The sequence below is a fragment of the Nansenia antarctica genome (assembly GCF_963989245.1).
Source record: "Nansenia antarctica genome assembly, chromosome: 8".
NCBI classification, from domain to species: Eukaryota; Metazoa; Chordata; class Actinopteri; order Argentiniformes; family Microstomatidae; genus Nansenia; species Nansenia antarctica.
In genome coordinates this window covers 41,183,151-41,193,150 of record NC_137678.1, presented here as the reverse complement: position 1 = coordinate 41,193,150, position 10,000 = coordinate 41,183,151, and the positions used below count along the sequence as shown (strand labels likewise).

The 10,000-nt window shown below is 44.6% G+C and overlaps 1 protein-coding gene across 2 annotated transcripts in view; it reads right to left on the bottom strand.

Annotated features, from left to right (window-relative positions):
• The window catches only part of LOC308163602 (peroxisome proliferator-activated receptor alpha-like), a 23,056-nt gene that overhangs the window by 4,733 nt on the left and 8,323 nt on the right, over positions 1-10,000 (bottom strand). For both annotated transcript variants that reach the window (XM_080537768.1, XM_080537769.1), the window contains exons 3-4: positions 8,296-8,462; positions 2,825-2,963 (exon numbers count right to left, since the gene is read on the bottom strand). In XM_080537768.1, the coding sequence (XP_080393894.1) occupies positions 2,825-2,963; positions 8,296-8,462 (306 nt within the window). The remainder of the gene's footprint in view (positions 1-2,824; positions 2,964-8,295; positions 8,463-10,000) is intronic.

Genomic DNA, 10,000 nt, shown 5'->3' with positions numbered 1-10,000 from the left:
ACATCTGAGCGGCTCTGGCCCCTCTTGTACAGGACATCTGAGTTACCAATCCAGTCCAGTTTATCGTCCTGGTGCACCACCAGGTACTTGTAGCTCTGGACCACCTCCACGTCCTCTCCCTGGATGGAAACAGGAGACAGGGGGACCGTAGTCCTCCTAAAGTCCACCACCATCTCCTTTGTCTTGCTGATGTTGAGTAGCAGGTGATTCTGCTCGCACCACTCAACCAAACTGTCCACCAGTTTTCTGTCCTCGGTCTCCGGGCCTCCACAGACATCTGAGAACTTCTGCAGATGGCAAGTATCTGAATTGTGCCTGAAGTCTGAAGGATAGAGGGTGAAGAGGAGGGAGAGCCAAAACTGTCCCCTGGGGGGCGCCAGTGCGCTCACCACCCAGTCTGACACACATCCCTGCAGCCATACAAACTGTGGCCTGTTGGTCATCCAGGAAACAATGAGTCCAAGTTCAAGTTCAAGTTTTATTGTTACGTCACATCACACACCTGTAAGATTCTTAGGCTGCAATTCTTAGGATGGAGTGGAGAGTCGTTGCTGGAGCTGGGGGGAGGGAGACAACGAGCCCCCTAGTCAAACCTGTTCAACTCGTTGGCCCTGTCCAGATCTCCAGCCACTTGCAGATTGTTATGGTGTGTCTGTGTGTTTGTGGGTGTCTGTGTGCGTGTGTTTGCGTGTGTACGTGCGTGTCTGTGCGTCTTTTGTGCCTTTCGCATGTTTGTGCGTTTCAGGTTATATGTGTAAAACAGGCTCTAACAGGTACATGGCTTGTGTGAGCTCAACAGCAAAATATGTTGGCCATATAAACACAGGTTACTGAGTTTATTTCCTGTACAGATAAACAAACCTCAACTTGCCCGGGAATTTGAATCTGAAACAGCTCTTTAGTGAGAAATGGCTCTGAACCTATGCCATAGGCGATGCCATAGGAGTCATTACACAGTGGATGTTTAGTCTTTGTACTACTGCTGTTTGCACATTTGTATATTTGCACATACTTACATACATACCTCATTTTTGATATTAGTCTCTAAATAAATGCATCTGTATACACCATGCTGTACCTACAGTACCAGTCAAAAGTTTGGGCACACTTTCCCATTCAATTCAAACTTCAAACTTCAGACATTTGACTGGTACTGTATCTACCTTAATTGTACATAGCATACTGCTATCCATCTCTTGTATATACCTACTACCTACTGTACTTATCATACCGTACTTATCACTTAATATCTGTACATATACTATTTTGTCTACAATATCATGTTTTACACTAGTGATATTATCACTATTTGCACTTCTGGTTAGATGCTAAATTGCATTTTGTTGTCTGGTTGTTGTACTCTGCAATGACAATAAAGTTGTATCTAATCTAATGTCATCTAAATATGTATGGCCTTGTGCTAGCTCAATGTCCACAAGGTCAACCAGGCTAGCAAACTTTACAAAACCCTTGTATAAAAAGCCACATATACAGTACATACTGAGCCAGCTCCAAACTCAACAACATCCCATGCAGAGATGTGGTTGGAGGACAAACCATGGCTTAGTCCATGATAGGATGACATTTTGGACAACATTCATTTAGCTGTTGTTGTTTTGTGGTCTGAGCTGCTGTAACGCCTGAATTTCCCCATGGAGATACAAAGTACCTACAGTATCTAACTATCTCTTTCTATGATAGCTTTTTAAATATTTGTTTTAAATAATATTTTAAGATGTATTCATGTGACAGAGTAACACATGAACACATGACTCACATGAGTCTTCATGACACAGCTAGTTTATTGAATGCGGACTCTAACCATACATAATGCTGTATAACGCTGGGGACAAGATTAGCAGTATGCAGTATAACTTACATAATCCTCTCTTGTATACTGGTTCAGTAGACGTTTATGAGATATGACCCTAACCCTAACCCTAACCCTATCAGGATGAGGCTGGTGGAGGTAGAAATCGGAGGGCCGACTCATTGTAATGCATGGAACGAAATTATAAATAATATCACAGCACTGGTTTATCAAGTGTAGGCTATTTATAGCACAAGACTTGAATGATTGGGTCGCACGCAATGAGCACATACATCAATCAATCAAACTTTATTTATACAGCATATGGATGTTACGTGCCTAATGCCTAGACCTTTGATGTGCACACTTGTTACTTGCCTCTTTCATAATTTTATTTAGCCTATATAGCACAAGTCATGCATTGAATGTAACCAAGTGCTGAACAGTATTAAGTAAACCACAATACATGTGTGGGTGTCCGCGTCATCGTTATTGAAAAATGCACCCAATCGCCGACCACACGACTCCAAAACACCCTTCAAAACACTCTCCCAGAGTTATCGTCTCGTCACCGTCTCAGCTCACGAATTCGTCAGAGTCGTGTAGCTGTGCGGTGCAAATGATATCAGATCATCGCCGTTTCAGCCAAATCCGGCGCCGTGTAGCCTATGGTTAATTCTCCTGACTGCTATTTTCTCACTTATCCTTGGTGACCCCCCATACAGATGCTTGTTGGTAATATGCTCACTCTTGTCGATGTTAAGTACTGCACGCAGCATTAGCAGTAGCACCCATCTAGGGTCTTCTGCAGGGTAGGCTTCAGGGTCCAGCATTCACAGCCGTATAGGAGAACGGACTCTACCGTTGCATAGAAGAAGGTGAGTTTGATTTGTCGTGGGAGGTTGAAGTGCCACACACTGGCCATGCCGTTCAGGGCCCTCCATGCAAGTGCCTTCCTCACTTTAAGGTCTTGGTCTAATGTAAATGTAATGGAAACTACCTCACGACTCTTACCGTTGTGGGACATGCCCACTGAGAGGCACTTGTGGAATCGACAGTACTGGCACTTATTGCGATTCTTCTTCTGGATTTTGCAGCTGCGTTCACACTTGTCGTACTCCAACTTAAGCCGGATGGTCCTCCGGAAGAAACCCTGTTAGACAGCCCAGAGAAGAAGAAAGTCACTGAGAGAGGGTGAAACCAGGTTAGAAGGAGGAAGACATCCAATGTACAGTATCAGGTGGCCTGAGGCACGATGGCCTGCAATACACACAGTATACACCATGCTGGCATGGGTTCAAATCCGGCCCATTACAATGAGACTGTCCTCTGATTTCTACCTCCACTAGGACAGTGTTTCCTCTCTCTCTCTCTGTCTCTCTCTCTCTATCTCTCTCTCTGTATCCCCCTCTCTCTCTCTTTGTGTCCCTTTCCCTCTCCTCTCTCTCTCCATCTCTATCTGTGTAGCTCTCTCTCTCACTCTGTCTCTCCCTCCCTCCCTCTCTCCTTCTCTCTCTATCTGTGTATCTCTCTCTCCCCTCTCTCCCTCCCCCCTCCCTCTCTCTCCTCTCTCTATCTGTGTATCTCTCTCTCTCTCCCTCCCTCTCTCCGCTCTCTCCCTCCCTCCCTCCCTCTCTCTCCTCTCTCTATCTGTGTGTCCCTCTCCCCCCCCTCTCTCTCTCACCAGCGGGTGTAGGGTTAAAGTGACAAACCGATGTTTGGCGACCTGCCACTGCATGTTACTGTCAGGTCGTATGACACATACACACATGCCTGCCATTCCTGACGGTACTCCCTTCATCCTCTGATAAATGACTGCCACTGTACGTGTCACTGGGTTCATACTACCGTATGTTGCTGGGGAAATGTTCAGCTCTCATATTTGGCTGAGACTTTCCTTGATGTTGAGAAAATACAGTGGGGTTATATATATACGTAGAGTACATAGAGTTTTTGTTTATGGATTGGAGTGTTACAATTTCTTTAGCTGTGTAGTGTTATTCTGTTAATACCAATGTCTGGTCTAGATTTCATGTTTGTGAATGGCTACAATGGAATACTTATTTCCCACACTGTCAGTACAAGCAGATATGCCACATCAATCAATCAGTCCACATTAACCCTACTCCTACACTACTTAGTTGGAAGCATGCCCAATAGAAGATCTTCATTTACAATGCTTTAAAAGGCTTAATATGGGTCCAGAAACCCACATACCAACGAGTGTCGTCGTCTAGAATGGATATCATCTTCGTGCAAACGGTCATGCTAAAAACATAATCCCATCTGGTTATTGTCAATCATGCTTGATACGTAGGGGTGCAAAAAAATGGAAAGTGTGTGTGTGTGTGTGTCTGTGTGTGTCTGTGTGTCTGTGTGTGTTTGTCCAAATGTGTAGGCACACAGAGCTTACAGCACTTTCCTTTGCTGTGATGGATAGCCATGAAGAGACATGAGGTACCAGACCATGTAGAGGCATGAGGCACCAGACCATGAAGAGACATGAGGTACCAGACCATGAAGAGACATGAGGTACCAGACCATGTAGAGGCATGAGGCACCAGACCATGAAGAGACATGAGGTACCAGACCATGAAGAGACATGAGGTACCAGACCATGTAGAGACATGAGGTACCAGACCATGAAGAGGCATGAGGTACCAGACCATGTAGAGACATGAGGTACCAGACCATGTAGAGACATGAGGTACCAGACCATGTAGAGACATGAGGCACCAGACCATGAAGAGGCATGAGGTACCAGACCATGAAGAGACATGAGGCACCAGACCATGAAGAGGCATGAGGCACCAGACCATGAAGAGACATGAGGTACCAGACCATGAAGAGACATGAGGTACCAGACCATGTAGAGACATGAGGTACCAGACCATGTAGAGACATGAGGCACCAGACCATGAAGAGGCATGAGGTACCAGACCATGAAGAGACATGAGGCACCAGACCATGAAGAGGCATGAGGTACCAGACCATGAAGAGACATGAGGTACCAGACCATGTAGAGACATGAGGTACCAGACCATGTAGAGACATGAGGCACCAGACCATGAAGAGACATGAGGTACCAGACCATGAAGAGACATGAGGTACCAGACCATGAAGAGACATGAGGCACCAGACCATGAAGAGACATGAGGCACCAGACCATGAAGAGACATGAGGTACCAGACCATGAAGAGGCATGACGTACCAGACCAGAGACGTAAGCAGATGTGTTTACAGTCCCCGCTTCCCCAGTGCCAGCGGTATTTTAAGAGGACAGAATGTCACTTGGTGTGCAGAGAGAGAGAGAGAGAGAAAGTGAGAGAGAGAGACAGAGAGAGAGAGAGAGACAGAGAGAAAGATTGTGAGAGAGAGAGAGAGACAGAGAGAAAGAGTGAGAGAGAGACAGAGAGAGAGAGAGACAGAGAGAAAGAGTGTGAGAGAGAGAGAGAGAAAGAGTGTGAGAGAGAGAGAGACAGAAAGAAAGGGTGAGTGAGAGAGAGAGGAAGAGAGAGAGAGAGAGAGGTTGAATATAAGAAATAAAGTGTCTTCTTCTCCTCCAAGACAATGTTCCAGACTGATACATCTCAGGGGAATGTAGTATGCAGAAGGGGGGGGGGGGCTGTTACATCACATTGGGCCTACTGTACAATAGAAACACGTGCCTGTATGGAAATAGTATTAACCGACGCATGTGTTTCAACAACAAACATGCACAGAATTCCAGCTGCAAGCGAGATGAAAGCGTCACCTTTGACCTCTGGTTTGTGGTGGTTCGTCTTCACAACCACTGGCCATTCAGTTCCTACATAAACAGCCCAGGGCTTCGAAATGGAAACGGAGAACGTGCGACTGCTCATTACGTTTACATTACATCTAGACATTTAGCAGACGCCTTTATCCAAAGGGACTTAGAACAAATGCATTTGTCTAAGTAAATGAATCGTCTATTCATCAGTCATCAAAGGAAATAGTAATCTATGCCAAAAGCAGGGGCCATTGGCAGCTACAATGCCAGAAGAAGTATTAAAAAAAATATTTAAAAAAACATTACAGTAGAGAAACTTTACAGGGGGGTAGTGGGGATGAGGAGATCTTAAGGAGGGACAGTTAAGATGTAGCCTGAAGAGATGGGTCTTCAATGTATGGAGGAAGATAGTGTAGTACTCATGATCATAAGTTGTCATAACGTCCTCAAAATAGGTGCTACACTGTCAATGTACCCACACTCTTGGAAAGACATTTATACCAACAACCAAAAAGGATTCGTTGGCTTGTCTCTGTGGAGAACATTTTGTTCCTATATATATATATATGGCATTTATCCAAAGCTATACTTACATTGCAGTGATTGCATACATTTTTAAGCATAATGGTCCCAGTGGGAATCGAACCCCCAACCTAAGCTTTGTTAGCACCATGCTCTACCAACTGAGCCACAGAGGACCTTTTTGGTTACGGGCTGGACTGTACAACACTAGGTTTTTTAACAGTGTAAGGACAAATTCATTAGGTCATATTTACCTTGTGTGTGCAGTCCAACATTTCGACATCAAGTCTATGTTTTGTAAACAGTGATGGTGGCCCATCATGACTGGTCTGGAGCCATAGCCAAGCCGTGATAAACAACTGATAGCATTGCACTGGGGGTAGTTGGTCAACAGAGGCGAGTGACACTAATCCAGGGTCTAATGACGTCAACTGAAGGCTGTGAATTCAGCCACAAGTCTCTGACCAACATATAAACACACTCAATAGTGCACAAGGAGGAAAAAGACAAATCACTATCACTTTACTTTACACAGTACCTGCCTGAAATGATGTACAGTGCTACTATATACTGATAAGTAAATCACTAGTAGTTTTAAGCCCTTGGTGAGGAACCAGCTCACAGAGACATGCTCTAATTTTGATTGATTAATGCGTGTTTTGTATTTTTGCTGTGTTCATGTGGTTTTGTAATCATGTTTGTATTGTGAACAGGGAACACCCAAGAAGGAGACATAGATAGATATTAGATTAGATAAAAACCTTTTTGTCATTGCACAGAATACAACGTTTTTTTTTTTTTTTTGCTCTAGGCACAGGGTCAGCCATAGTCAGCGCCCCTGGAGCAACTAGGAGTGCCTTGCTCAAGAGCACAGCGGCAGTGGTAGGCACCTTAAATATGATGCCAGTAACCCATCAGTCACCAGCTCACATGCAGCTCCCTCCTGAGGCGGGGATCGAACCAGCAACTTTCCGATTGTTAGCCGGCCTCTCAAACCTTGTTGTATAGTTGTATAGTACTTGTACTCTGCGATGACAGTAAAGTTTAATCTAAAATCCTCTAGGCTACCTGCCATTTAGCTGACTCTTTTATCCAAAGCAATTTACATTGCAGTGAGTGCATACATTTTTCAGTATATGGTCCCTGCAGGAATCGAATCCACAACCTAGGCATTGTTAGCAACAGGCTCTACCCACTGAGCCACAGAGGACCAGTGTGTCTCCCTGGATTCGATAAAGGCATCAGTGTAACAGTATTGACAAATGTGTCTTTCCTTCTCTTCCAGAATGTTCTTTTCCCTCAAAAGATCATGGGGGAGATAACAGCAGAATACAGCAGAGATTCTCAGCTTGGGTCCAGGAAGGATTACGCAAAAAAAAGCCAAAAAATCTAACCACAACAGTGGGTGGAAAGCCCAAGCAGCCAATGAAACGGCCCCATTCCCCATCCGCCTGTAATCACGTGTAACTACCCCCCTGGGAATTAACCTTTTTAACCCTCTAAAAGTAACCTTTGTCATCGCTTCCTCATAAACTCTCCCAAAAACAATGGGATTAATCTACTCCTAACACATTATAATAGCATGCAAACCAGGCAGGGGCTGAATAAAATTCCTTACTTAGTGAATGAGTGGACATCACAAGACCGGTGTTGACTGTATCAGGTGACAACCCATAATATTTACATCATGGTGGGAGATTTGCCAAGCAGGAGAGAGGTAACATGTCCTTCAGAGGCCACAGCACCCTCACCTGACACACATGTCTCACAAACTTTCCATTGGCCTCATGCCCTCGAATATCCCCATGCCTGCCAGTGTGTGTGTGTGTGTGTGTGTGTGTGTGTGTGTGTGTGTGTATATATGTGTCAGTGTCTGTGTCTGTGTTTGTCTATGTACGGCTGTGTGTGTGTGTGTGTGTGTGTGTGTGTGTGTGTGTGTGTGTGTGTGTGTGTGTGTGTGTGGGTGTGCGTGCGTGGGTGTGCATGAGCGTGCGTGTGCGTGAGCGTGCATGTGTGTGTGTCTGTGTCTGTGCCTGTGTTTGCCTATGTATGGCTGTGCATGTGTGCGTGAGTGTGTGTGTGTGTGTGTGTGTGCGTGCGTGCGTGCGTGTGCGTGTGTGTGTGTATGTATGTGTGTGTGCGTGTGCGTGTGTGTGTGTATGTATGTGTGCGTGCGTGTGCGTGTGTGTGTGTGTGTTTACCATGTACCCACCTTGCAGCCCTCACAGGCATGTACTCCATAGTGGAAGCCTGAAGCCCTGTCTGCACACACGCGACACTCCAGGCACAGGGAGGAGGTGGTGGAGGCAGGGGTCTCCTCCAGGCCTGCCCCTGGCCCATACACCCCTGAGGAAGGGCTGGATGCTGGGGTCAAAGTATCTACATCAACAGACAAACAGTACAGTTACTACATAGGACCCCAGGAAGAATAGCTACTGCATATTTGCTGTATCTAATGGTGGATCCAAATAAACAAACAAACAAACAAAATGTTGTTGTCTCAGTACGTGTACTCTGTACAATGACAATAAAGTTGAATCTAATCTAAATCTAATCTGAACAGAGTGGCATACATGTACACACAGACTTTGAAAGCAATCCGAAAACAACCGGAATGTTGTTTTCAAGTCAACTATGTCAGTAATAGAAAAGTCGACCAATAAACAGATTTAGCAGATGTATGTTGATGTGTGGAAGGTATTAGGTAAAGCTCTATTACGGTAGGTAAAAAAGACTTTGAAAGCAATCTGAAAACAACCAAAGTGTTCACACAACCATGTCTTACCCTCGATTACAGATTAGACACCTCTGTGTGACATACTGTAATAACATACAGTGAGGGATATACAGTTAGGTCCATATATATTTGGACACAGACAGAATTTGTGTTATTTTAACTGTTTACCAAAACATCTTCAGGTTACAGTTATAGAATGAATATGGGCTTAAAGAGCAGACTCTCAGCTTTAGGGTAAGGGTATCCAAATTGAAGGAAGGGTTTAGGAATTACAGCTCTTTAATATGTAGCTCCCGCTTTTTCAAGGGACCAAAAGTAATTGGACAATTGACTCCAAAGCTGTTTCATGGGCCAGTGTTCCTTCATTATTTATTTATCAATTAAGCAGGTAAAAGGTCTGAGTTGTTTCCAAGTGTGGCATTTGCATTTGGAAGCTGTTGCTGTATACGCACAACATACAAACATTCAATGGAGCTCTCAATGCAAGTGAAAAAGGCCATCCATAGGCTGCGAAAACAACCAAAACATCCATCAGAGAGATAGTGGGAACATTAGGAGTGTCCAAATTAACTGTTTGGTACATTCTGAGAAAAAAAACGCACTGGTGAGCTCGGCACCACAAAAAGGTCTGGACGTCCATGGAAGACAAGAGTAGTGGATGATCACAGGATCCTTTACATGGTAAAGAAAAACCCCTTCACAACATCCAGCCAAGTGAAGAACAGTCTCCAGGAGGTAGGCATATCATTATCCAAGTGTACCATAAAAGAAAGACTTCACACAAGCAAATACAGAGGGTTCACCACAAGGTGCAAGAACATAAAAAAAAAAGCCAGCCCTGTTCTGGAACAGCATTCTTTGGACAGATGAAAACTAAGATCAACCTGTACCAGACTGATGGGAAGAAAAAAGTATGGAGAAGGCTTGGAACGGCTCATGATCCGACGCATACCACATCATCTGTAAAAAAACGTGGAGGCAGTGTGATGACATGGGCATGCCTAGCTTCAAATGGCACTGGGTCACTAGTGTTTATTGATGATGTGACAGAAGACAGAAGCAGACAGATAAATACTGAAGTGTTTAGGGATATTCTGTCTGCTCAGATTCAGACAAACTCAGCAAAGTTGATTGGATGGTGCTTCAAATACAGATGGACAATGACCCAAAACATACTGTG